Raw genomic sequence first — 27,961 nt, 5'->3', positions numbered from 1 at the left:
GTCCACCAAGTCGCAGAGAAAGTGAAGTCCTCGGAAGAGGAGTGTATTGAAGGTCAGTAGGAGGTACTTTTTACTGTGGAGCCAATTCCCTGAATAAGCTTAGGTGGCACAGTGCCTTTTTTTCCCTTTGAATTAATGAAACTAAGCTCCAGACCATTTGTCATTAAAGATGAATTTAACTCACATAGATGTGTAAGTGCTGTACAAATAGTTCATTTTCTGAGAGCCATTATAATAAATGATTTATAGTAATCATTCCTCCTTTTGCTCATCCAGGACATATGACAATTAAAAATTTAATTAGGTCTGTAATGCATGCTGAAGTTTTCAGGATATTTAAAAAGAATTCAGAGTTAAGAGGAAGCCTGTAATAGCAGATAACCATCAAATCACAGAAACAGGTTTTGCTTCACAATATCAAATTTTATTATGTTTCCCTCTCTCATGTCAGTAACAATCTGGTAGAAATCCAGTTGTGGAAAATTTTGGTCTAATCTTGACTAAATGAAGTCTGGCCCACTGCCACCAGACTTTGTCTAGTAGCACACGCTCAGCCACGCTGCCTGGGGTCCCAGCCTTTATTGCAGCTCTGCCATTGCTCCAGAACATCCCTTTTGTGTCCCTCTGTCACCCTGCCTATCAAACCAGAAAGCAAAGCGTTCCAAAGCAAGGCCTTTAGGGTTTACTCACTAAATATCACAGGCCTTGGTGGGCTACATGTGCAGTGTTGTAACTACTTGAAGGATTAGATAATTATCATCAGCAGAAGGTGAGAGCCTTACTTAGTATAGAGGAATGCTTGTAAACTGACCATTTTTAGGTAGTGGATATGGAAGACTACTGTGATTTTTTTCTCTTTGCTTATTTTACCATGTAATTGATACCACTGGCTTTCTGCTGGGGTTCATTTTTGGGGCAGATTTTAATAGGGAACACGTTGAAACTCTCTCCCTACAAGCCACAGCAATGGACTTTACCTAGTGCCACATTAAGATACTAAATTGAGCAAATGAAACATAAAAATTCAATTATCTCATTTTAATAGGGGCTTACATAGTTTTCTAGATATGTTTTGTTAGTCTTTTCAAGTGTTTTGAAAATAACTTTTAGTGAGGTGTCACAATAAATTAATTTTTCTCTTTGATATTTTCTGTGCCTGTTTTAGGGCAGTAGTCCATATCCAGGTAAAGGATGTCAATGAGTTCTCCCCAGCCTTCAAGGAGAGCATGTACAAGGCCTCAGTGACAGAGGGGAAGATCTACGACAGCATTCTGCAGGTGGAAGCCACAGACGAGGATTGCTCCCCCCAGTACAGCCAGATCTGCAACTACGAGATTGTCACCACAGATGTTCCCTTTGCCATCGACAGGAACGGTGAGTGCTGCCACAGCAGGGCTGTCTGCAGGGCTGGCAGTGCTTGGGGGCATGAGCTGATCACCTGGCTGGAGAGGGAACTCCAGAGAGAAATCCTGTTCTCATCTCTGAGAATGGAGGAATCCTCACACTGAGCAATTCCATCCCTTTTGTGTAACACTGGGGCAGAAAGTGATGCAGTAATCTCCTGTAGAAATTAAACCACCAGATTTGGGTGAGCAACATGATTCTTGGTCACTCGTTTCATTCTCCTGAATGTCTCAAATCCTGTTTCCCATCCAAGTGATGGCATTCCCCAAGGCAGCATGTACTCCCCAGTGCAGGGTTTATTTACTGGATTACAGCTAGTCCCATTCCCCTGAGCTTCCTGAAGCAGAACCCGAATATGGCAATATTCTGCATATGTTTATTGATTGTAAAAGCTTTTAGGTTCACGGATCCACAGACCTGCCCATTTGGGGTGCTTCCTGAAGTGGATCCATTACTCTGCAGCATGGAAGAAAATGTACTTTGGAGAATAAGTACCATTTCTTAAGTTTTTGTTGGTTTGTTTTAGTTGTTTTTCTGAGGTATCTATTTTGTATTTTAGTGAAAATATTAAACCATATTAAGTTTTCCATATGCAGCAGTTTTTGATCTTGGTGGCCTTGTATGTCAGCTTCCTGGATCAGCAAAGAACATGGAACTGAGTTTGAGAATGGTGACTGAGCTGCACAAAAAACATGTGGAAGGCCCTTCCTTCCATTCTCTGCTTGCTTCAGATGATACAAAATAGTTTCCCCTGAAGAAATACCCTGTGTGCATACCCAGCAATGCTCTGATTTATCTCTCCTAGCAGAAGCATTTAATCCATGTTTGTAGGAGGAGAGTACAGTTTGGAAATCAAGTCTGATTTTTGGCCAAATTGTAAATTGAAAGCATGCATGGAGCTACTGTTTTCTCTGAGCAGTCATTTTCACGTTGGGATGTTTTATAAAAACTCTTTACCGTGTTCAAAAATTATTCATCTGTATTTGTTCAGTTCTTGCACAATGCACAGATGAGCATCAGAAGACAATAACCTGCTACATCAATAAATTTTAATGACTTTGGGGAAAAATCCATCTCATTATCACACACTGGGAAGCAAGTGTATGGTATGGGAAGTGCAATCATGAGGAATATGTTTGTGTTTGAGTAAATGAGGGCAGCTGGCACAGTAACCCTAAGGATTCTTGAGAATCCAGAGAACTGCACAAAGGATTTTTTTACAGGACATATTTGGAAGCAATTTCCTAGAAGATTTTCCTCTCCATGGATTTTTTCCTAACTGTGAGATTTCCCATGCTGTCACAAAAGAAAGTTCTCTGTGTCTCTGGATCCATTTTTTTCCAAGGCTCTACTTGACTTGCCTGTGTGAAGGGTGGGTATTTAGAGAAGTGACACGTTGTCTCGTAATTTCCTGTGGGGTTTGTGGCAGATATAAGGGACAGAATACCCCGCAATTGGTGTGATACAGAGCAGTCATTTCTACTACTTGTGCCTTTTCAAGTATAAACCTCCTGTCACACAAAGCAGCTGCCTCAGGAGTACTCATGTCTTTTTACAGTCAGAGATATGATCAAAAGCATAGGAAATGTCAGGAGTCCTTGGTTACATCTTTGTCCTCATGTGCCTGGGACCTGCTTTTCAGCAAAGGCAATGAGAAAATCATTGATTTAAATGTGACTTTAAAGCCTGCAGTGAATAATTGGTATAAGGTTGTAATACTTGCAGTTTCTTGGTCACGAGTTCAATTAATATTTTTGATCTATTTGTTCACTAAAAGAACAATACTACCACAACCAATAGTAATTGCAGTCTAATTTGCAATTTTTAAAGATAATGGTAATTGCTTAAACCCACTGGGATTAGAGACAAAGTTAGAATAGATGACTATACTTTTATTTTGTGACAAAAATTTGTTGCTTAGTTCCAACACATTTCACTGCTGAGAATGTCTCTCTATGGCAGCTGATAGAAACTTTCTCTGGTGCAAATTCTTTGGAAACATGTCCATTTTTGTTCCCGGTAGAGGGTGGTTAAAATAGATGTAGGTGATGACTGGGACTGTCTGGTAATACTGTGCTAATTAGGATTTTGTTAACAGGAGTATTTTTAGCCATTGTGAAATACAAATCTAGGTTCTTGTGTGTTGCGGTGTGATTTCATGGTTTACCCCTGAACCCCAGTTCCTCCCTGTGAAAAATGCATATTTTATGATTGGCTTTTCACAAATATTAAATTAAATACTTATATGTATTAAGTTATATTTTTAGAAGTGCTGTATTAACATTTTGATAGTATAGTAAATGTAGTTTTTTAGTTAAGAGAGAAACTATATATGTGAAGTTTTTTTTAAAATAATGAGATACTCACTTTGAGAAAACAATCCCAAAACACCTAAATCTTCCAGAGAAGAGAAATTTATAGTTTTTTTATCATAATAAGCTAATTTCTTCAAGCCTTGCTCAAACTCGAAGACGCCATAGAGATTAGAAGAAAAAGTTGACATATTCCAGAGAGAGTTTCTTATTTTAAATAGAATGTATACATAACCATGAAGTATGTATGAATATGCAACAGTATATAGTTTTTAAAGGTTATTCCTTTGTTCACAAAACATGCTTATCGGGCTTAAGTGCCCGAGAGCATCCAGACGTCTGTAATTCTTTACTTTTTATTGTCTTATAATTGTCCTAACTCTAAATTTTTATTACTCTATTTGTATTACTATTTTTATACCTATTTTATTATTATTAAACTTTTAAACTTATAAAAACCAAGTGATTAGTGTTTTTCACACTCCCCCTGAAGATTTCCTCCCAGGTGTGTCAATCACTCCTCCTTTCCTCACCCTGACCCCTGCTGAGCACTGCCTGTCACTCCTGGAATTCCAGAAGTGATTGGCAGATTCAAAAGATGCCCTCCACCCCCAGGGGGCATTGAGCCATCCAGGTGTCCTTTGTCCCTTGAGACCTCCTCTCCCATACCTGGTTGGTGGCTCCCTATCCCTTCCCTCCTCTCTTCCCCAGGTAAAAGAGAGGGGAACCATGTGGTCCCAGAGTTCTGATGGAGCAGTGAGAGGATTCAGAGCCTGCGGGCCAGAATAAAAGCTCTGGATTAAACCCTCCATCAGAACCGACTCCTTTCCTTCACTATCGCCTTAAATGATTCTCCGACAGTGGGAAAACCTGAGGAGCGGAGCCTCTGCTAGAGGAAGCTCCATCCCGCCGCCACCTGCGCTCCAGCATGTCTGGGCTTGTCTCCATGCCCCAGCTGCGACATCCAGCAAGCCAAAGGTGTCTCTGGGGTGAAACACCACAGTGGCGTCTGAAATGAACAGGTCTAATGCCTTTATTAATGTTCAGCTCTTAATTAAAAAGATCAGCTGGGCAGGGGGCCCGATATGGAGCTTGCCCCCGCTGTTGTAGCTTTCCCAGGTGGCTGAAAGGAAGGAGGTGTGCAGGGTCTGTCACTGAAGTCCAGAATAGCAGCTGTCCCCGCTCCTTCCCTGGTGACATCACCAGGGCTCTCTTTTTCCATCTTCACCTTGCACAGCCTACTCTAGTCTGGTCTTTTTTAGGTGATGGTGACAAGCAAAAGTCAATCAGGGGATGTGTTTCCCTCTTCCTCAGCTAGGGCATTTGTCTATCCCCCTCTACTGTGTTTAGTTCTTTATTTTGGGGTGTCTTTATCCCCTAAAAATACTCCCATGATCCCAAGGGTTTTTGTTTTGGTTTTTTTTTTTGCATTTTAGTCTCAGAATGCCAGTGTGGTGGGGGGAGGCAGGTTATCTCCAGGTAGTTTAGAGAAAACAAACAGAGCAATTAACTAATTAACATTTCAGTATGGTACTCAGCTAGAGCCAGCAGCCATTCCAGTGTTGCCAAGGGAACTAGGAAGGCCCTGCCCACATCCCCGGGAACACCTGGGAACCTTGTCCCTCTATTTGGTTCAGGAGCAGGGGCCAGATTAGCCAGGGCACTTCCCGTTCTCGATATTGGCAACTCCAATACTTGTGTCTTCTGCAGGTTATTATTTTTTTAAGCTTTTCAGTCGCCTACATGTTGAGCTTCATTGCTCAGAAAGAGGTTAAGCAAATACCTTAAAATCAAATCTAAATATTGCAGAGGGCCCCAAAAGATGGAGGTGGGGGTGAATTGTGAGGAAAACAAGCCACTGTCTGCCCCAGATGGTGGACGTTTTTCATGACCAACATATGAAGCTAACCGTAAACGTAGGTCTGCAAAAAGGTGAAGCTATACGATCAGCTCTTTTCCTTTTGGCAGGTCAGTGTCTTGATAGGTAAAACTTACTTCTTGTCCCTAGATCTATGCATGGAGCATTTTGTTGGCCTTGAAATTTTGTATTATACATTGGGGAAGGTTTGCAGAGAGGCAGAGAGAGCCCTGCCGGCTATGTTGGTGCACAGGCTGCCTTATCCCCTCTCCATGAGAGGCAGGAGTGAGTGGGCACAGGAAGCAACATCAGCTTGGGGGTATTTCCTACAGGTCCTTGTAGCTTAGGCACTTTGGGGAGGTAATATAAAGCTTCCCAGTTACATTTGGGAACTCTGGCCCTTGGTATGTGATTTCCTTGTGGATAAAATTACTTTGTGTTCTGAAACTATAGCACTAATAAAATTCAGTCTTGTATATGATGAGCCCAACTTGGAGGGCAATGAACTCTGAGGCAGAGGACAAATCTGTGCTTTGCTGTGCAAAGAACTGTGATTAAAGGTATAAGGCGTAATATATTTTAAAGTAGTATTGCAGATTAATCTCATTTTATCCCTAGCAGAGAATCCAAATCAAGTCAGTTACTGTAGCAATATTGTGTAGGCTTTTTTCAGGTGACAGAAAAATTAAACCACAATGCACAGATCTGTCAGAATGCCAGCAAAACCCATTTTTATTCATATATCTTGTGCTTTATTTGTCAGGGATTATGGTCAAATGATCTGGGAACTTGGGTATAAATACAAATTCTGTTACATCTCTGACCTAGTCTCACCTCAAAAATGGGGATGATTCTTATTTGCCACCCAGCTCTGGGGAGCACTTCACAAATGCATGTTCAGACTGTTCAATGTGAAGATGAGACAGGAACCTGTCCAGTCCATACAGGTTTTATCAGGTTACAAATCCTAGACAGGACAGGACCTCACAAGATCCCCTTTACAGCGTTCAGAGCTGTGCACACTTCATATTGCCAGAAAAGTAAAGCCAAACTTTATAGCTAAGCATCTGCATTTGATATTTATATATTTATTAAATGTCAGATTCTTTCCTTTACCATTTAAAAATGAACCTTTTTGACAAGAAGATCAATTGATTTAATAACTGTGGAATTTAGGAGGGAATTGCCATACTAAATCAGTCAAGTCTTTCCCCATTCTCGTGTCTGCTCCAAAGTAAGGTGGAAGAGCCATAAAAGAGGGATGTCTATATCCCTAAAACTAACCTTGAAAAAACAGAGGTGTAAATGTCTTTGTCCTCAGGAAGGGCTTTTTATATTCCTCTAGTCACCAATCTGCTTTTTGTTGTTTGAAAATTGGTTATAGCTCTGGGTATTTCTAGGAAAAGGCAGATATTTAGGAAGACTGAATAAAAAATGTATGGCCTAATTTTGAATTGTGCAGAAATGTACTTACTTCTCCATTAAAATTTTCTTTTTAATGTTATTAATTACTTTTTTTGTCTAAGGGTGAGATGTAAACAGAAGCTTTCAGACTATCATCTCTAAAACTTTAGTTAGTCTGTGTTTATAGTACTTCTTGTGTCTTCTTTTTAATTGTATTGATTAAATTATAAAAACCCAAAGAATCATAAAGCATCAGAGGTAAGAGAAAAAAAAATAGGAAATCAATAAACTATTGGGTAACATCTGCAAGTCATCCAAATGATTTTCCAGAATAACACCTAAGAGTCAGAATCTTTGTAGTCCAAATCTGAAATGGCCAGAATGAAATGCAGATCTTGGAAGATAGATTTAATGAAATGTAAATATGTTGTAATGATTCATAAATCCTGTAGGACAGTTAATGTGCCACACAAATTTTTGCAATCTGCTAATGAAAATTTTTGACGGTTTTGATTTCTTGAAAATTATCTTTGCTGATCACAGACTAAAATAATGCCAAGAAGAACCAAACAGGGAAATATAAAGATTCATGTATGAAATAATTTAATGCAGAAAGGACAGAAGAACCGAGCAGATATAAAGTCAGTAATTAAGTATATACAGTGGCAGTTTTTCATTAAATCCTCTCAGGCAGCCACTAATCAGGCACCTCAAGATAGTAAAATGGGTGATTAGATTGCTGTGTCAATCACTAACTCAAAACCAATGAAGTAGTTGATGTGGTTGTTGCAGTTCTTGTGGGGAGGAAAGACCTGTGCCCATGGCAGGCCTAAAAATGCCTGGCCCAGAGTCTGCAGGACACTGCCCTGTGTCCAAATCAGCCTTTAGCAGCTCATTCCATTTCTCCTTTCAGGACATTAAAATATGAGAAGGGCTACTCCTCCTGTGTGTCCTGCTCACCAAGGGAGCAGGAGAGACTCAGACTCAGCAGTAAATGGGGTATTGGGCCTGACTTACAACTGCAGATGCAAGGGTCTATTTAAACTACAGGTTTTGAACCTGTAAACCTGTAAATGCAAACAGCAGGCTTTCTTCAGGCCTGACCTGGAAAGTTTTGCATCCATGTCAATGAACTCCTAAAGTTGGCTTTAATGTAGTAGTAGTAAGAGGCAAAGTGGTGGGCTCTGACAAGATAAGGGGTGTGAAGCAAAGAGACACCTGTTAAAAGTCTTCACTTGTCAAATTAATGGAGCTTTACTGAAAGACTTACTTTAAGAAGCTGCATTTGTCTGCTTTCTCCTGTCTCTCACTTGAGTGAAAAGAAAAAAGAAAATGAAACCCAAATGCTCAAACCAAACCTAACGTTTTGTGCCTAACAAAAGAGACTTTGGCCAGCACCTGTAGGGATCGGTTCACTGCATCTAAGTTCCAGGGTATGGGGGCTGCCCATTTCAAATTTAGCCCAATTATTTATGCTAAAAATCTGCTTAGCAAGCAAGGATTTTACTGATCCTTGCTTGCAAGCAGATATTACATGTAGCACTGCTGCAGAGTAAGTTTGTTCCTTGAATTCTAGAACAAAAACCCTCATTCAAAGAGATGGTAAACCAAACAGACCTGCAAAAGCAAAAGCATGAAATGAATTAAACAGGATGAAGTTTCATCTTGTGAAAAAAGTAAATTTCAGTGGAAATGGACAGAATTAAAATGCTGAACTTGTTAATAGAAAACCTATATATTTTGCATAGTGCTCTCCCAGTCCTCCAGGAACTATTCAGAGAAAGATCTTTCCTTTTCCTTCTGAAAATTCTGATGTCTTTGTTCCCAAAGCAGGCAATTTGTTACCTTTGTATGTGTGTCAGGTTCAGCAGATAAACCCTGTTGTTGCTGGGTTTTATTTTGCATGTGATTAACTCTGTGCTGCCCTATCAAATACTGCTAAACACTGTAATGCAGGAGGTGATTGTAGGGCTTTTCCTATTTTTAAAATGTCTCTCACCTACAGGGTAATTGCTTTTGAGAAAACAACTTGGGTTCAGTAGTGGATCCTGTTAAAGCCATGTATTGTGGCAAATGTGGAAAAGGAGAGTGCACCTACTCATTGCACATGCCAAGATGTAACTGCTAATTACTTTTACCATCTTACTTTAGAAAGTGTTGTTAAACAGATGTTTTCTGATAGAGCCATGCACACATTATATCACTCCCATCTTATATTTTCCTACAAGCTTCTTATGTCGCTGCTGTTTGAAAGAAAATCCTATTCCTCAGAATGTCCTGCCTCTGCCTGTCCTGTGTGCTTCAAAGAGCTCAAAGTCACAAAGCACCTGATGAACCACGACCCAGATGTTGCAGTATGTGGATGCTAAGCCAAGAATGAATCTCTGAATGTTTTCTTGTGTTGATCCTCTAGGTAATATCAGGAACACCGAGAAACTGAGCTATGATAAACAGCACCAGTATGAGATAATGGTCACAGCTTTTGACTGTGGGCAAAAGCATGCAACAGAGGATGTCTTGGTACGAGTTAATGTCAAACCCGTGTGCAAACCAGGCTGGCAAGGTAAGTTTGAATAGCTTTTCTATTTTAATTCTTTATTTAAATCTCTTTCCTTTGGTGTTTTTCCTCTACCTCGAAGTAAGGAAATTAGGGTGCTTGTTGCACTGGTGTGGAAAACTGCTGATATTTTTTCTGCCTCATTCCAAGCCTGCTAACAAAGTGGATGAAAATCCCATGTTTGCTTCCATTTGCCATGCTTCTTCTCTAGGCAGAACAAAGAACAGACCAGACAAAAAGAAGTAAGACTAATTTCTACTCTAATAAGTTATCTTATGAGCCTAATAAGTTATCTTATAAGAATATTCTGGAAGGTTTAAAAAAATGATGCTGATTTGCCATTGTCCCACCATTCCTTAAAAGAGCATTTTTGAAGCCACCATGGCAAGGTACTTCTGCCATGTGAGCTGTTCAAGTTATCTTGTTTGAGGTTCAGGACTGGCTTTTGTGGCATACAGGAGCCAAGGCAAAAGCATCTTTAAAGCTTATTGCTGTCTTGATATTGAGACATTTAGGTAGGAATCAATTTGATTTTCTAAGAAGGCTGTAAGGATCTATACCCTGCCTGAAATGGAGAAAACCCCATCTGACAATGTACAGGGAAGATAGATGTGCCTCTAATTGTAAGGAATTAAGATGGAAAAGAGGGCTGGATTACAGACAAATGAATTGGGTGTGACCACGTTATGCAGGTGTCATTCAGGACTAACTTGACCTTCATAACTGTAATTTTTAAGCATAATGATTGAGAAGGAAAAAATCAGTTTGGCTGTTGTACTTAAAGGTAAATTTGCAGGTTGACATTTAGAAGAAAAAAAAGTTTTCTTTGGGAAATGAGAAGCTCTGGTCTAGAGGAGCTAGTCATGAAATGTTTGCAATAGCAGGATTCTATTTCCACAGCCCTCACTTGGAACAGAGCCACGTTTCAGTTTCTTGAGATGTACTAGGACCTAAGTATTTGAAGAACATTTTTATTGAAAAAAACCACAATACCTATGAACTATTTCCACATTTTCTAACTAATCTTCCTGTTCAAATAATTTTATTCTATAAAACTATTATGGTCTCTTTACACTGGAGAAATGTTCTGTTTCCATTTTATGGAGTTATCTTAGATAAATTAAGTATCCCCAAATTAGCTTGAGATTTGTATTAAAATGGGTATAATTGATGAATATTTTTTCCATTTCTGTATTTTTTTTATTCAGGTATTTTATTGATTGAATAAGATTTGCAAAGGTGGTAATGGTGTATTTCTATTGCCCAGTGTTATTTCACAGTTCATGTGGTTGTTATGGTTGTTACTGGTTCCATCATGTGGGTTTAGACACTAGGCAGCCAATAAAGGAAAAGGAACAACTTCAAACAGGTTTGGTCAGGGTTTGGGGGGAGGGTTTGATGCTTTGTTTGTGTTATTTGTACCTTTCCATCTCTCAAACACATGACTTCACCTCCCTGGCACATCCCCAGGTCAAGGAGCACAAAATGCAAGGGGATGTCTCCTACTCGGGGTAGAAGGTCTTTAAGTAAACAATTGAGTAGATAGGGCTGCAGTGCTTAATTATTATTAATTCATTAATTGTAATTTGAAAACGAGCTACAACATAATACTTCCAGAAATTTATATATTTCTCTTAAAGAGATTTTTTTATACCTATTTATTTTTAAAGGTGGAGAAATTCATGTAGGTGATGCTGTTTTCCAGTTTGAGCCAGTAAAAATCACCTGTTTCTAGGGAAAAAAAATAAGATCAAATAAGTAAAACTTTCCAAGAGTATTTCTGGTAGTTAAAGAGGAAATCTGGAGACTAGAAAGGGAAGATATTTATAGTGTTCTTTGTTCCCTGTGTCTGTTGCTCTGTGACCTCCTGACAAAGGGGCAACCAGCAGCTTTGCTCCATCTTCTTTGAAATAATACTATATTTGTAAAGATTGAATGACTTCAGGAAGTAAAATACTGGGAGGTTTTTTGACAGAAAAGAGGAATATTCTGAGTCTTTGGTTATAATAGAGATGTTGGTAAAATGCGTGATTTTTTTTCTTGTTCTTCAGTGTCATCCTGAACAAATAAATACTTGGATTTTCAATTTATGGCATTGGCACTTAGTTCCTAAAAGTTAATGGCTTTTGTAATTTGAAATACTGTGCACTTGTTTATGTAACTATCATGAATAGAGACTGGAGTAGTCTAATGCAACTTCAGTATCAAAAATTTTATTGCGGCAAATTTCAGTGTAGATGCCCTTCAGATAACCTTCAGCAGGTTGCAGGGCTGGGACAGGGAAGAACAGGCTGATGTAAAACAATTCAAAATTATTCCTGTCTCTTGAGGCCAACAGCATGTGACTGATGTGTGGCAAAGAAAAATAAGGCTCCACAAGCCAAGGTGCTTTCCTTTAATCAATATTTCCTTGTGCTAACATCATTGAAGTCTTCATTAAATTCAGGAGCTGCTTCCCTGCTCGCTGATGACGGGCATTAATACACTAATGGCCAGATTCCCATACAGACATTTTCAGCAAAAAAGCCTCCTCTCTATTCAGAGGCTACTCTAGAAACAAACTTGACCCAAGCTGACATCTGCTTTCTGAGCAGACCACTCTGGAGTGTTATTTGTATCCTGAGCAAGCTAAAAGTGTAAATCAATGAGATTAATTAATTCCTAATCAGTTATTTTAATTGGAAATTCTCCTTAGCAAGTTTTGTCAGGTGACTTGTAGAGCTGAGCTACAAAATCTCTTCATACCAGCTGTGTTTTCATGTCCGTGATTTCCAAACAGTGGAGTGATCTGTTCTGCCAGGTAGGTAAAGGACTGCATTACCAAGAAAAGCTGGATGATGACAGTACTCCTAACATCACAATGGCTCAATCTGCAGTCAAAGATTCTTTGATTTTTGGTTTGAAACATTTTTAAACACAATATGGGGTTCCATCCCAAGCAAAAACCTGTTACCTTCAATACCTCCCTCCAGGGCTCAGTTCAGAGGACACAAAGCTCACACTACACTTCTTCCTGCGCATTCACTTTCAGTGGGGTTCCTTTCACTGCAGTTGTTTTAATGTCACAAATACTGATTTCTGTAAAATTACATCTTCCTTATTCAAAGAAGGTGGAGAGACTTGTGGCACCCCAGTACTAAATATCCATAAAGTATTTTCATTAAATAGCATGAGGTGAAGTAAGACAAAATCCTGTAATCTAGACCAGTTTTCCTTTAGCTCATTTATGGTATTGTAATCTTTTGTCACATTTCTGTTACTTTCAGGAAGAGTTTTCACGAAACTGTTACTGTCCCCCCATAGTGGGATTACAGATGGAAATCAAATATAACCCAATGTGCTGAAAGATTCAAGATAGTAAAAAATTGAAAACAATTATTCCTATACCAGGCTCTCTGGTGACCAGTGTACTGTGTGTAGAGAAAAAGAGTTTATCCTCAAAAAAAAAGGGCAGAATCATGGACCCGAAAACTTGAAAAATATGATTTGAGATTTTCAGAGGTCTGCTCAATTACTGACAATTAAACCACAAGTGCAGTTGCTCCCTAAAATGCAATTGATTTCAGACAGAAAATAGTTATTAGAAGAAAAAAACTTCTCTGAAGCAACCAACTGAATACCCTGGGAAAGTGTCAGAGAGCTCACAACAGGAAAGACTGACTGTGCTTTCTGGGGAGATGAGTGTCGAGCAAAGACAACAGTCCAAAACTCAAAAGTCACATTTTATCCCTGATATGCACTATCTATGAAAGGAGACTTTCTCCATGCCAAATTTCATATGGCCTTGCATGGGCAATGGTGACTAACCTGCAGTTGAACAATTAGGACTCCAAATAGAAAACAGGATTTCACAGCATCCAGCCTCAAGTGCTTTACCAGTCTGAAAAGATTTCTTGTATTTCTCTTCCAAGGTCTGTGAACCCATATGTGCCCACACCCAACTACCCAAGAAAGAGAATAAGGTTGAAGTTCTTTAAAAATTCATCTCAAAAGAGATAGTCCTGAAAAATTCAATTACTTTTACATAGTGTTGGCTTAAAAATAGTTTTGAAATAAAAGCTTCTCTTTGTTTATTCACCTAATCGATTATAAAGATATTCTAAAAAGGTGGTTAGTATATATAAAAGGTGGATAGTGCATATAATTTCCTTCCTAAGGCATGTCAGGCTCACTAAGGTGACCTGGGCCCTTGCTATCACCTAAAGGCACATTCCTAGCACCTCTTTAAGGTTGAATAGGCATTGTGTGCAGTCAGATCAGATTGCTCTTCCTGCTGAAATAAAATCCTTTTGTACAAAGAAGGCAGGACCTTCCATTTCAGTAGCAGAGTGATCTAACATCACTTCTGAGTCAATATTCCTCAGAGATGCTGTTTGCAGTAGCTGCTGAGTGACTTCAGAATGGTTTTCATGGGGTCTTTCTAGTAAGATCCAGTTACTGAAGAAAATCAAAACCATATTGCCTTTCATTCTGCTAATGCTTTTAACAAGGAGGAATATGATTGCTAAGGCAATTGACTATTTGGAGGAGGCTGGTCAAGTGCAGAAACCTTGCTGATGAGGGTAATGTTCTCAGTCTTCCAGAACAATTTAAAAGGGCCAAGTAATTTCTGCACTAAACATAAATCAATTTGCATTACTCTTGTGCACACACCTAGCAGCTAAAAACAACTTCCTTGTGTTGTCTTAGCTGCAAGATATTCACCCATATTTTTATAAATGAAATTTATTTTGAAGCAGGGAGTCTTTAGCCAGGCTAGGCTTGGCACTGCTGTGCATGCATTAGCCACATATCCTTCAACCAGGGTAATCAGGATAAAATACTTACAAGCTGTTAACTTGAATGGCAGCATTTTAGTAAAATACCCATTCTAAATAACCACTCTAAACATTTGAAAATTGACTGAACTCCTGAGTACTACCGAGTTTTGAACTTAAAATTTACGTAAGTTCGTATTTGTTTTTTTGCTTGTATCTATGTTGTTTTTACTTTGCTTTGACTACCAGACATACTCAGAGAAAGCAGTCACACCTGTTCATAATCTATTTTTTCAGATATGCTCTCTTTAGTAAATTCTGTGTCTGCATTATAGTTAAGTACATCTTCCCTGAGCACTCCAGGTCCTTCCATGTTTCTTTTTACCATGGCCTCTTACTGAAAACAGTGCTTTATATATTCCAGGACTGCCTTGCTTTTGCCTGGCCATATCAGACTGGTTGTCTGTGGAAATACTTTCTTGTCTTAATAAAATCAGCTCTTTTTCCATTTGTTGTTTTTCAGTGATTTCTCAGAAGTTTGCTGAAATTCCTGAGCACTTTGTATCATTACTAAGCACTATTTCTGTAACACCAGTCCTTAAGGTCATCTTATTCTGTGCTTAGGATATCTTCTTTCTAGACTGACTTCTAGTGTGGCGCTGCCCTCCTTTCCCTTCACTGGCAGCAGTAACTAACATGGTCCTGGTCTTGTGCCAGGACTGTAAATGGAAATATCAAATAACACTCCCAAGGCAGACTCACAGGGATCATTACCTGTTAGCTCCCTGTGTACCATGAGCTTCACATTTGCAGAGTAACCCATTATTTTCCTCTCTGCAGGCTGTTCTGCTTATCTGTGAGGACTGAAATGCTGAAGCCAGTCTTTTCCATCTTAAGTGATACAAACCCCCCATTCATTTTAGACCTAATTGACTAGATTTTTATTTCCATGTAACTCTGTGGACGATAACTGTATTTGCAACTACAAAACTAGTAATTTCTTTTTTGAATTTTCACTGCAAGATCCTCCTGAGCTGTACTGGAGCAATTATCATTTCATTGAGAAGTTTCTTATCTCTGAGATGCAGCTGACAGCATCGTATCATTAACATCTCCTCTGCCCAAAAGTTAGAGCACTGCGGGGTATCCAGTTAGGTTTGAAGCTTTTCCTTATGATTTTTTTTTCTCTGCATGTAAATACTGCCACATATTCTTAGACCTTGGGCTGAAAAATTTAAGGCTTTCCACATGAGTTATGATACTCAATTCATTGATTTGGGTAACTACTCCATGCAGTGTTTCAGAGTCTGTCCTTGAGAATCTGAGAAGCACTTTGCAGACTCTCCAGCAGAGACATTAGAAGCCTGTGACCAACTCAAACCTGGCAAGAAGAAGGCTATTTCCTTAAGAAAAACAAGCAGAGAGCCAATTGTAACAACAGAGCTGGCAGGGTGGGGTGATTGATGTATTTGTCACCCAGGGCCAAGCCCTGACCCTGCTGAGGGGAGCAGGGCAGACCCAGAGAAGGGGCCTGGCTCAGCCAAGATGCCAGATCCCCCCTCCTGGGGAGGAGGCATGTCCCAGGAGGGGGATCTATTATGTGAGGGGCTGCATGTTCCGTGGGGTCGGTGGTTGGAGACAGGAACGACACACGCACACCTCAGAGCTTCATGCGAAAACCACGAGCTTTATTGTTCAAACCTAGTTTATGCAGGGGGTTTGAAACACCCCAGTCTCAGCTGCTGATTGCTCTGATCCCCACACAGCCCAGCTCCCTGACCAGTGAGATGTCTGCAGCTTAGGATGGAATGTGTTAAGTGAAGTCCCTGTGCAGACTTGAATCCAGCCTATCCCTGCTTCTTCTGAGGACCTGTTCTACCTCTAGGCTGGCCGAGGTTGAAGGTTGGATATGGCCAGATTTATTTGGCAGCTAACAAGCTAACTGCAAACTGTGGATCTCTGCAAACAGGGATCCACGGAGGAGGGTTGGGATCCATGGATGAGGGATCCATGGAGGAGGGTTGGGATCCATGGAGGAGGGTTGGGATCCATGGATGAGGGATCCACGGAGGAGGGTTGGGATCCATGGATGAGGGATCCACGGATGAGGGTTGGGATCCATGGATGAGGGATCCACGGAGGAGGGTTGGGATCCATGGATGAGGGATCCACGGAGGAGGGTTGGGATCCATGGAGGAGGGATCCACGGATGAGGGTTGGGATCCATGGATGAGGGATCCACGGATGAGGGTTGGGATCCATGGATGAGGGATCCACGGAGGAGGGTTGGGATCCATGGATGAGGGATCCATGGAGGAGGGTTGGGATCCATGGATGAGGGATCCACGGATGAGGGTTGGGATCCATGGATGAGGGATCCACGGGTGAGGGTTGGGATCCATGGATGAGGGATCCATGGAGGAGGGTTGGGATCCATGGATGAGGGATCCACGGAGGAGGGTTGGGATCCATGGAGGAGGGATCCATGGAGGAGGGTTGGGATCCATGGAGGAGGGATCCACGGATGAGGGTTGGGATCCATGGATGAGGGATCCATGGAGGAGGGTTGGGATCCATGGAGGAGGGATCCATGGAGGAGGGTTGGGATCCATGGAGGAGGGATCCATGGAGGAGGGTTGGGATCCATGGAGGAGGGATCCACGGATGAGGGTTGGGATCCATGGAGGAGGGATCCACGGATGAGGGTTGGGATCCATGGATGAGGGAACCATGGATGAGGGTTGGGATCAGGCCACTGAGCAGGTCCACAGTGCTGAGGCTCTGTCCAGCCAGAGCAGCAAGCCCTGGACTGGCTCCTGGATCCAGAGATGCTGTGACTGACAGACCAGCACCTGCAGCCCAGTCTGATGGGGCTGAGCTTAAACAGAGCTCCAGGCCCATGCAGGGCAAGTGGAGGCCACAGGTGAAGCTTGTGGAGGTTCATTAGGGCTTATTAGTGCCCTTGGGGCTCTGACACTATGGGAAATTCATTATTCAAATGCAATCTCACAACAAACAATAGCTTACCCCATGCTGTTTCATGGTTTTTAGGTTCTTATATGCTTATGTCACATAATTAGGCACTGTTAGATCTGGGTACTTTATCATTTGATGGAATATTCAGTGTCAGTAGGTCAAGCACAACAGTTACTCCATGGGGTTCACCAGCTCCTGCAGCAGCCATCTGTGCTTTGTACTAAGCACAAATTTCTGTCTCTTTTTTTGCTTGTCTTTTTAAAACTATCAACATGCTGCACAAAGAAAAGGTGTATATGAATGTTTGTTTATGCTTTGAGATATGCACTTATATCTCTTAGCAAACCAGCAGAGCTTTGGACATCAGTTTGAGTTTTCTCTTTGCTGTGGAAACCCTTTACCTGAGTAAGACCTGATTATCATTTCCTTAACAAGTCACTCATCTTATTTCACATAAAAAAGGCACCAGAGTAACCTTTAGCCAAGTCTCTAGCCTACATAAACAGCATAGATGTGAGGATGCTGCAGAGGAAACCAAAGAGATACCAATTACACTGCTCTGGGAACCTTCTGTTCCAGCAATTATATAGGGATGCTGCAGAGACTCACTAACGGCACCACATACATTTTATCTTACATTTAGCTGCCAAGATGCATATCTTCAGTGCAGCAGGAGAGAAGTTTTGTATTTCATTTTGTCACAATTATCTTTAATTACATTGCCATAATTTTTAACACTGTGAAATGGAATCAAAGCCTATGGCCACACACATGTAGGAGACGTGAACCACATCATACCTCCTCTGCATGATCTCCTTCAAGGAAAAAAAATCAGATTAAATCCCTCAGTGTCATCTAGAATTAGAAATTAATTAAAATATAAAACATGGATCACAAAGACAGTACAGAAAACCTTAAGTTTAGAGATCAAGGAACGTCTTGACATTATCCATCTGTTGTTAAAAGGAAAATGTGTTTAGTGCATTGGGATTTACTTTTAAAGGCTCACACTGTCACTGAAGTTTGATCCATTTTGATCTTGGGATCATTTGAGTATCTCAGTGATCAAGATCCATGTTTACATAAGCTACTTTATAATTGATGAAATCTGAACCACAAGCTTGACATGGTGATATTTACACTTGAATTGTAGGGATAACCCAGCTGGGGCTGTGTTGCATTTTCTGGAGCAGCTTTATGCTACCTACAAGTGGCAAGCAAGCAAAAGCCTGCTGAATTATAAAATCAAAACAGTGGCTGCAGGACTAAACAGTGCTAGTTTTATTCAGACTTTCCCCCTGGGATTAGTCTTCTACCCTGACAGCATTTACTTTCCTAATTTTGCCGTGTAACGTGGTGTTGTAGCAGGACTTGGGTCAGGTTTGTGTCAAAGCAGGAGCTGTGTTGGTTTGGTTTAAATAATCTAAGTGCAGCCTGCCAGTTCAGGTGGGGTTATGTATCTGAACATATCTAGAAAATACCTAAATTCAGAGGCTTTTGCAGAATCAGGTTACATAAGACTTCCTCTGAGTCACTCCAGAGGAAATGAAAAAGTGCCACCACATTCCTGAAGGGAAGGTGCTGATCTTTTGACTAAGTCCAATGTGGGATGTTCTTCTGGGAGAGAGCAAAATAATGATATTCACCCTTTCAAAATTAAATTAAGGACTTGGGTTACTGCCACAATAATTTCTTCACACTGTTACTGCCACTTATTGTTGCTTGTTCCAGCTCTGTGCACTTCCCAGGGCTGCTGCCTGCACTGGTGGTGAGATGCAGAGGGTGCTGGCCTCAGCTTCACAGCTCTGGGAGCTAAGTGCTTGGGGGCAGGTTCTATGGAAATAAGCCAGTTGTTTTTTATCAGAGCTGTTGCTGCCTTTAGAGACAGTTCTGCCATCACAGGATTGTAACCTGCTCCAGTGTTGCCTCACACCTGCCTGGAAATGCCTTTGGCATGGAGAGGGACTTCTTGGTGGAATTCCTAAATCTGCACTAAGTCAGTGAAGTCAGTGCTGGTGCAGTTTAGGATGAGGATTGGTCTGTGGTGATGCAGTGGACCAAGGTACAAAGACACTGGTTCAAGTCTGGTTGATGTTTTACAATTTAGAACTGAGATAAATGTGAGTGATTTAGAGAGGTGCAGGGTTTATGATCTCTGGGTACAAATTCCCACTTCTGCCAAGCTGAAAACAAGCATGAAACAAAATACCTCTTCCAGTTCTTGTGGCAGAAACAGAGGCCTCCCATCATTCTTCCTTGTGAGCAGTGGTATTTTATATGATGTGAGCTTTATAGGACACTCCTTGTATAGCTGAGGTGAGTGTGCAGCTTCAGGCACCTTGCAATTTATAATTCAGTCACATCTCAGATCCACTGCTGAATATTTTGCATGACTACTGGTCCATTTGGTATAGCTGAGAAATGGCTGAAAGCTGCTGAAATAGTCAGAAGGTTCCAGATATATATAAGACTTTATTTTCATTTTGGGGTAGAGGAATACAATGCCTGAACTGGTGAATAAGAGATTATAAAGATCAATAATTTATATATTATTCATTTTCATAAACCAGTAAATTACTTTTTTTTTTTAACCTGAAGTACCTCAAAGAATTTGTTGCTCTTGTTCTTTTGGAAAAGTGTTAATCTCAAATTTCTGCAATGGAGAGGGAAAAGAAACCTATTATTGTAATGATGTCCCATATATGGTACTTGAAATTCTAATGGAACTGTTTAAACCGACAATTGCAGAGAAACTATGCAATACTGTAGATCAAATCTAACTTAATGTGGAACAAATGGAGTGAATTACATGAAAATTACAACTGAAATTGTAACTCAGTTATATGTGTACAGGCAGTCATGGTTATCTTAGTCATGATGTACTAGTCCTAAAGATTTTAGTAAAAACCAATTGGGTTATGTCAAAAAGAAGATCTGAGAATTCAGAAATGCAGACCGGTGGTTGTAGAATCGTTGCCTGGACTCTGGACTAATGACTTCCTCACACTTCAAAGTGTTTGCATGGATGTTCAGGATGTCTTGTGAATGCTTAATTGAATGCAGTTTAAGACCTGAGAAAGAGCACCAGTTTTCAAGCTTTCTGAAATGAGATCTGTTGAAAAGCACAAACTCCTTCACCTACTAAATGCATACATACATATTTGTTGAAAACTATTAGTCTTCCCTTCCACTGATATTTAGAACAAATCTCTGTCCATTTGCTTTCAGGGATTTTGTTGACTGCCAAGACCTAGAACTTTTCAATTTATGAAGTCTTCTTTCACCTAGAAAGATCTGAACTTGTTAAGCAATGAGGGGAAGGGCCATGAACATTGCCAGAAGGCTGGAGCATCTCTCCTTTAAGGACATACTGAGAGTTGGGGTTGTTCAGTGTGGAGAATGCTCCACGGAGCTCTTACTGAGGCCCTTCAGTGCTTGAAGGGGACTTAGTAGAAAGATGGATAGAAAGATTTTACTGAGGCCTGTAGTGACAGGACAAGAGGCAACAGCTTTAAGTCGGATTTAGATTGGATATATGAATTTTTTTTCCCCTATAAGGATGCTGAGGCACGGCACAGGTTGCCAGAGAAGCTGTGGATGCCCTATCCCTCAAGCTGAGATCAGGCTGGATGGGACTTAGAGGAAACTGGTTTAGTGGCAGGTGTCTCTGCCCATGGCAGGGGGATGGAGTAAGTGAGCTTTGAGGATTCCTTCCAACTCCAGCCGTTCTGTGACTTGATTAAAATGTGAGCTGTAAAGACAGCTAAAATACATGTTTGTAATTACTGTTGCTTTTTTGGGTTTTCTCTGAAGCGTGTTGCAAACACCACAATTAATTGGATTTCAAACATTAAAATGCTTCAGCTGAGCAGCACAGGGGGTATGGGTGGCACAAACAGGTGGCTGCCTGAGGCAGGGGATTGTTTAAATGTTGTGGGCTGTGAGGCATCAGCATAAACACGGATTAGTCAGATTTGGCTGGAAGCAGGAGTCATCCTTTCAGCTGGAAATTCCTGTCATCAGTGCTTCACAAAATTAGGAAGATGTTCAAAGACAAGAAGTGGCAGTACAGAGGTGTTGTATTTGATGTGTGTAGCCTGGTCTTTGGAGGTATTTGTTCTTATCACAACATTGTGAAATCTGACCAAATTGGGTGCAGCAGACACCTCCTCCCTGCAGAGTCAGCTTGTATTCTGTCAGGGAACATGGGCACAGCAGCTCCAGACACCAATTAGCACTTCTTATCAGGAGATGTGTGTTGCCCCTGCTTGTGTGACTCAACCAGCAGTAGTGTTACTTAAGTGAGCCTGACACTCTTAGAAAAACAGGGCCAAAATCCAGTTTTTTTTAAGGACAGTAGCTTATTGATGCCAACTTCAGAAACTCTTATTTTTACCTTAGACAGTGTCCTTTGAGAACAATATGTCATTTGAAATTATATAACGCCCTTCTCTGTTTTTTTACTCACCATTGGATCTTGTTTTTGATTTGTTTGTTTTTCCAGACTGGAACAAACGGATTGAATACAGGCCTGGCTCTGGCAGCATACCCTTGTTTCCCAGCATCCAGCTAGAAACGTGTGATGGACCAGTGTCCTCAATCCACACCACCATTGAACTGCAGACCAATTACATCGGAAAGGGCTGTGATCGTGAAACCTACTCCGAAAAATCCCTGCAGAAATTATGTGGTATGAATATGGATTTCAGTTGACATAATAATGTTTTTGCAGACAAGGCACCAGCTCCTTGTGACCTGTAAGGATGCAGCACTTGGATTTAGCTCAGCTGGCTCACTTTGGATTGTAGCAATTAAAATTGAGAGAGTGATGATATTTGACAGCTGCTCCATCCTTCTTTTTCGATTTGTTTTCACTCTACTTCATGCTTTCTCCCTGCCTTATTTTAATTTTTTTTCTCTCCTTTTCCAGTTCCCCTCTTGATTTTTTCTTCTTCCTCATTCCATCTCTTTCTCCATCTTTCTTCCCTCTGCTACAAATAGTGGTGTGACAGTGTAGTGAGATTTGCCATCACAGGAAGACCACAGGATTTGAAGGGAATTGAATCTCCCTGTTGTATTTCAGTCCTCCTGACTCAGCTTTCTGTTCTGCTGCTCAGTGCTGTGCCAGAGGACAAACAAACAAAAAGTAAAATGACATTCTGGGCAATCATTTGAGCAAAAATATTTAAGAAACATGAACTTCAGATAAGGGCTGACCTGGTGGAGAAGTATTTCCTAATTTTTTCCTCCCTTTTTGTCCTTTTTGATAACTTCATGTAAAATGCAGAAGTCAATTTTGAAAGGCAGGTTAAATACTTGAAGATACTGCTGTATTTTTTTCAGACTTTAAGATTCTGTATCTGGCAAAGCAGTGGCCACGCATTAATCCCTTCATCTTTTGATATCAGATGTCTCTCCTGCTCTAATATCATATCTTTAGAGTCCTCCTCTGAAGCTCTGATGGTGTGGACATTAATTCTCATCTTCTCTGTCTCTTTGCCCGGTTTCTGTCTGCTACAATACAGTAGCAATTGTACAATTTTTTCCATTTAAATATGTGGATTTTGGTTTGGGGTGCTCTGGTGTAGGGCTTGCCTTTGCTCTGATAACCACCCAGAAGTGCTGCAGATATGTTAAGATCAATACACTAACCTTTAGGAAATAATTTTTGTAAATGAAAAATTTCAGCCAGCATTACTAAATTATTAAAAATGGAGAAGCAATTTCCAGGGAAAAATGGTTGGCAGTTGCAATTATCAGTTATCAGTGGAGATGAAGAAAGGGTAAAGGTGAGTGGAAATAGTAGCATTGTCATAAAATCTGAATGTTTTCAAGTTCAAAATTGCTTAGTTAAGATGACAGAAAAATCATGACTGATTCTATGTCTTTATCCAACTGGCTGGGCTCTGGAAGAGCAGATGAAAATCCATCTGCCCCAAAATGCATCTTAATCATGGTAATATTAAATCTGAGAGGCAGAGCAAGGCTTAATTTCATAAAATACTAAAATTTTAATAAAAATAAATATGTTATAGCTAAAGTCAAATATCTTTGCCTCCTCTAAGAGGCTGTATTGGCAGCCAAAAGAGCTTTGCTTTGTTCTGTTACAGACCTGAACTGCAAATGGCACAGTCACTCAGCGCAGATCACTGTGAACAAGACCTAAACCGTGAAATTATTACCTTGAAATCAAACGATGACAGCAGCTATATCCAACCATATTATCCTTTCAAGTGTAGGGCTGAAGGGAGGTACCATCAGCTGGTGTAAAAGTCCTTAGTTGAGGAAGGTTGTACAAACTCTAAGGGGCTCCGTTTGCAGAGTGTGGCTTGACTGCCTCACCTGCTGGCACTGGAGTAGAAAAGGGAATTGCAGGCAGCTCTCAGGTCTGCCAGGACCATTGTGGTGGCTGCAGGCAGCTCTGAGCAGTGGACACACATCCCTGCTGAACTTCAGCTCTGGCTCAGCACATCCGTGAAGGAAGAAAATGGAAAACGCTTGAGAAAAGAAGTAAGAGTGTATGTAAATAGGGGGAAAATTCTCACTGCTGAAAGAATTTTTCTTTTGGTCCAGGTTTTCCATATCTTCATAGAGAGCAGACATGGTAGAAACTTGTAACAGGACTTTGATTAAAAGGCTGTAAGTGACAATGTGCTTTACATGAGAATTGCATTTAGCCTGGCCTGCACTTTGCTCTTTAGTATTTATTACCATCCTTAATGCAGAGAGAAGTCTTATGAAAGCAGCTTAAATTATTTCTGGAAATCAGTTTTTCTCCCAGACGTTACCTTACTGTAACTAATGGTTGGATGATAAAATCCTTTGAAAAGGATGAAAACCCTGAATTTTTTTGTACAGTGAAGCATGGTGTGATTGCAGAGAGTGCAGAACTGAGCACTCAGGCAGCTCTGCACAATGCAAAATGCAAGGCTCTCTCTGTATAAGTAAAGATCCAGTTTACTAAATAAAACCTGTGCTCATTTCTTAATTTATTTGTTAGAAATCTGGAGAAGGCAGATGTTAAGGAGGGTGAATTTAAATTCATTATTTATATGATGGAAGGTTCAAGTCTGCTTTTCAATAACCCAGAGATTTGCACTCCCTTGGATGGTCAAGGTGGGCAGCTAAAATGAATAAATTACACTTGAGTAATTTTAAAGTCAAGGAATTATTCGTGTTGTGCCTCAAAGCATTTTAGAAAGCATTCTTTCACCTTGTTACCTGACAGTAACAGCAGTAGTACAGTAAAGTACAGTAATAAAAAGTACAGACTGTCTGAAAGACACAATTTGGACTACAAAAACATATCAGAAAAAATCACACTAAAATAAACATAGGTTAAGGAGCCTAAAATACAGTGTAAAGATGGCTCTGGTGCCGTCTCCTTTCCCTCTAAATGTAGATAAAATAGAAAATAATGGGCTTGCCGACTCTCACATGTGGCAGATGGGAAACTGAGACAGGGAAACACTATCAGCCTCAAGGCCCTGCTCCAGCCACGATCCTGCCCTCTCTCCATTATCCTGGGTGGTATGGCATTGCAAGAGGCCCAAAGAAAGTTGTTGATCTGATCACAAAGGACAGTTTGGGCTGGATGTTACTTGGATTTTTTGTTTCCAGCTAAGCCAGCAGTCCGGTCCAGCTCAGCAAGCAGCATCACTGTATGCTTATCCTGGCACAGAGTTTGGAGCCCAAATGTGCAGGACTGGGAGAGGAGGTGGGGCCAACTGCATAAATCACTTGTGAAAATAAGCACTTTTTTATGCAAGAGGTGCCTCAGGGGTCTCACCCCAAAACTGAGCTTCATGCAGCAGTTCCTGCATTGTTCTGGAAGCATTTTGGGAGAAAAGGGCATCAGGCACTACATTTTGGAAGAGCAGTGATCCCATGATAAGGCTGTTCTGGGAACACCTCCAGAGAGATCCTGTTTGCATTGCTCCAGGTCTGTCTCTGTACATGAGAGCAGTCTGGGACTCTGGCTGGATTTATTAGGATAGGAAAAGCATGACTTATTCCAGCCAAATCTCCCAAGCACATAATCCAATGATTTTTCTCAGGGCAGGATTAAAACACATAACAGGATGAGATTCCAAACTTAGCCATAAATCTCCATACAAATATGGGCAGATAAAGTAGAACCTGTTAAGCTTGGTGCTGGTTACACAAATGCAGTGTCCTGTATTATCCAGAATTAAAGTTTGTAAAATAAATACACGTTGTCTCCATGCTCAAACTATGAACATGTAGGTGCTAGGTTTGGTATTCAAAATATCACTTCAAAATAGCCTCATTTTGCAGTAATAAATTTTGGAGAAGAATCCAAGACATTCAGTTACAGAATAAGGTAAACATTTCCAAATTATTACTAAAATACACTTTTTAAAAAAGCCTGTATGAAAAAATTCTACACACTTTTGGCTTAAAATTTTTTGCACTCCTGCAGAGAATTGGGATCTTTTATCTCTTCTTGGATAGTGAAGGAGGGCAGAACACCTTAGCAGGGGATTTTGTAATGCCATCACAGTTTGCTCACCATATTGTTACTTGACAAGGCAGCAACAGGAATTTAAAGATTGTTTGTCTTTTTACTCTTGGAATTGTATTTCCTGCTACAGGTTGTCTTTCACCAGTTAGGTAAATGCTCTGGGTAGCTCCTTGCATGGTTTTCATAGTGCCTGGAAGTTGTTAAGCTGTAAGCAAACACAGAGCTGTGAAGAACTGTGCTATTTTACCAGATCTTGGTACCACGGTGTTTTCCATCTCAGTCTATCATTAAAGAACACATGGAGCTCCAACCATCAAATATGTACCAGAGTGACATTATCTGGCTGTTGTGAATCCCCCCTGTGAATGGACATTCCTCCCAGAATTACTGTGGGGCCTGTCCTGCATTCATCCCCACTGTGCTGTATTTTGCAGCACATCATCCCCACAAACCTTCATGCTGTCCGGGAGGGAAGATAAATGCAGAAAATCAGTTTTGACTCTTAGCAGATCTTAAAATAGCTGAAGAAATGTCATTAATGAATTTCAGAAAATAATGAACATTTCTGAGAAAGATAACTTTACATTATTTTCTATAGTTTTCTGTGCAGCAAATTTAATCTAGAAAACTCTTGCTGGTTCATGATGGTGGGTATTTTATAACATTTCAGTGATTTGGCATGGAGGCTGGTAGGACCGTTTGGGTAGTAAAATAGTCTAAAGAGTGTGAATAAGAACCCTGGCCTATATTAACCTTCACAGCTTTTTCACTGGTCTCTCATTGTGTTATTCATGTAATTTGCAGGAGCTTCCTCAGGTGCCATTGACCTGCTACCATCTCCCAGTACAACAACCAACTGGACAGCTGGGCTCCTCATGGATAGCAATGACATGATTTTTAAATTTGATGGAAAGCAAGGAGCCAAGATCCCAGATGGAATAGTCCCAAAAAATTTAACTGATCAATTCACCATCACTCTGTGGATGAAACATGGACCTAGTCCTGGATTAAGAGCTGAGAAGGAGACTATTCTCTGCAACTCTGACAAGACAGGTGAGTCTGTGTATGGAAAAAATGTGCGAAGGGAATATCAACAGCAGTAGAGTGTTGCCATGTCTCCTAATTTAATTTGGTCTGAGAAAAAACTAATCTCAGATGGTGCCACTCCAAACATTGCTGACTTGAGAGCTTATTGAGGGGCCTGATGACTACCTAAATTTCAAACACAGCTGGGATAACACAGCTCAAAATTTCACAGGAATTGACTGATAACATAACTAAATTATGTTTAATATTTTTTCATTAGTTAGATTGAAACAGTTGTAATTCTTCACTGAAACAAGTTAGACAAAATATGCATTTGGATTTCATTTATTAGCTGGGACAGGATGATTCCACGAACAAAGCTGATATAGCATAATTCAAGAAGAGTCATACCAATCCATGAGAAAACTCAGTTCTTTGGGGTTCCTCTGATGTGACTGGGTGCTGTCAGTGTGTGAGGCTGCCAGACACCAAGGGCTGCATGTGTCTGAGCCAGGTGTGTCCCCCCGCAGAGATGAACCGGCACCACTACGCGCTCTACGTGCACAACTGCCGCCTCGTGTTCCTGCTGCGCAAGGACTTCGACCAGGCCGACACCTTCCGCCCCGCCGAGTTCCACTGGAAGCTCGACCAGGTACCTCCCTCATGCTTCCCAAGGTCATCCAGGACCCTTCTTCCTCCTCGGGCCTTTAGGCTGCACAGGGAACCATCCAGATCCCACATCCCAGATCCCTCCTCCTCAGCTCTTTAGACAGCACAGGGAACCATCCAGATCCCACATCCCTAACCCTCAGCCCTTTAGACAGCACAGGGAGCCATCCAGATCCCAGACCCCACACTGCACATCCCAGATCCCTCTTCCTCAGCTCTTTAGACAGCACAAGGAACCATCCATATCCCAGATCCCAGATCCCTCCTCCTCAGCTCTTTAGACAGCACAGGGAACCATCCAGATCCCACATCCCTAACCCTCAGCCCTTTAGACAGCACAGGGAGCCATCCAGATCCCAGACCCCACACTGCACATCCCAGATCCCTCTTCTTCAGCTCTTTAGATAGCACAAGGAACCATCCAGATCCCAGATCCCTTCTCCTCAGCTCTTTAGAGAGCACAGGGAACCATCCAGATCCCAGACCCCACATCACACATCCCTGATCCCTCTT

The 27,961-nt window shown here is 41.0% G+C and overlaps 1 protein-coding gene across 7 annotated transcripts in view; it reads left to right on the top strand.

Moving 5' to 3' along the window:
- The window catches only part of CLSTN2 (calsyntenin 2), a 324,249-nt gene that overhangs the window by 239,652 nt on the left and 56,636 nt on the right, over positions 1-27,961 (top strand). For all 7 annotated transcript variants that reach the window (XM_068201285.1, XM_068201287.1, XM_068201292.1 and 4 more), the window contains exons 4-8: positions 1,166-1,374; positions 9,392-9,541; positions 21,773-21,958; positions 26,558-26,806; positions 27,310-27,431. In XM_068201285.1, the coding sequence (XP_068057386.1) occupies positions 1,166-1,374; positions 9,392-9,541; positions 21,773-21,958; positions 26,558-26,806; positions 27,310-27,431 (916 nt within the window). The remainder of the gene's footprint in view (positions 1-1,165; positions 1,375-9,391; positions 9,542-21,772; positions 21,959-26,557; positions 26,807-27,309; positions 27,432-27,961) is intronic.

Source organism: Anomalospiza imberbis, chromosome 10, assembly GCF_031753505.1.
Source record: "Anomalospiza imberbis isolate Cuckoo-Finch-1a 21T00152 chromosome 10, ASM3175350v1, whole genome shotgun sequence".
NCBI classification, from domain to species: domain Eukaryota; kingdom Metazoa; phylum Chordata; class Aves; order Passeriformes; family Viduidae; genus Anomalospiza; species Anomalospiza imberbis.
The sequence above is the reverse complement of the archived record's forward strand: the minus strand, read 5'-3'. Positions and strand labels throughout refer to the sequence as shown.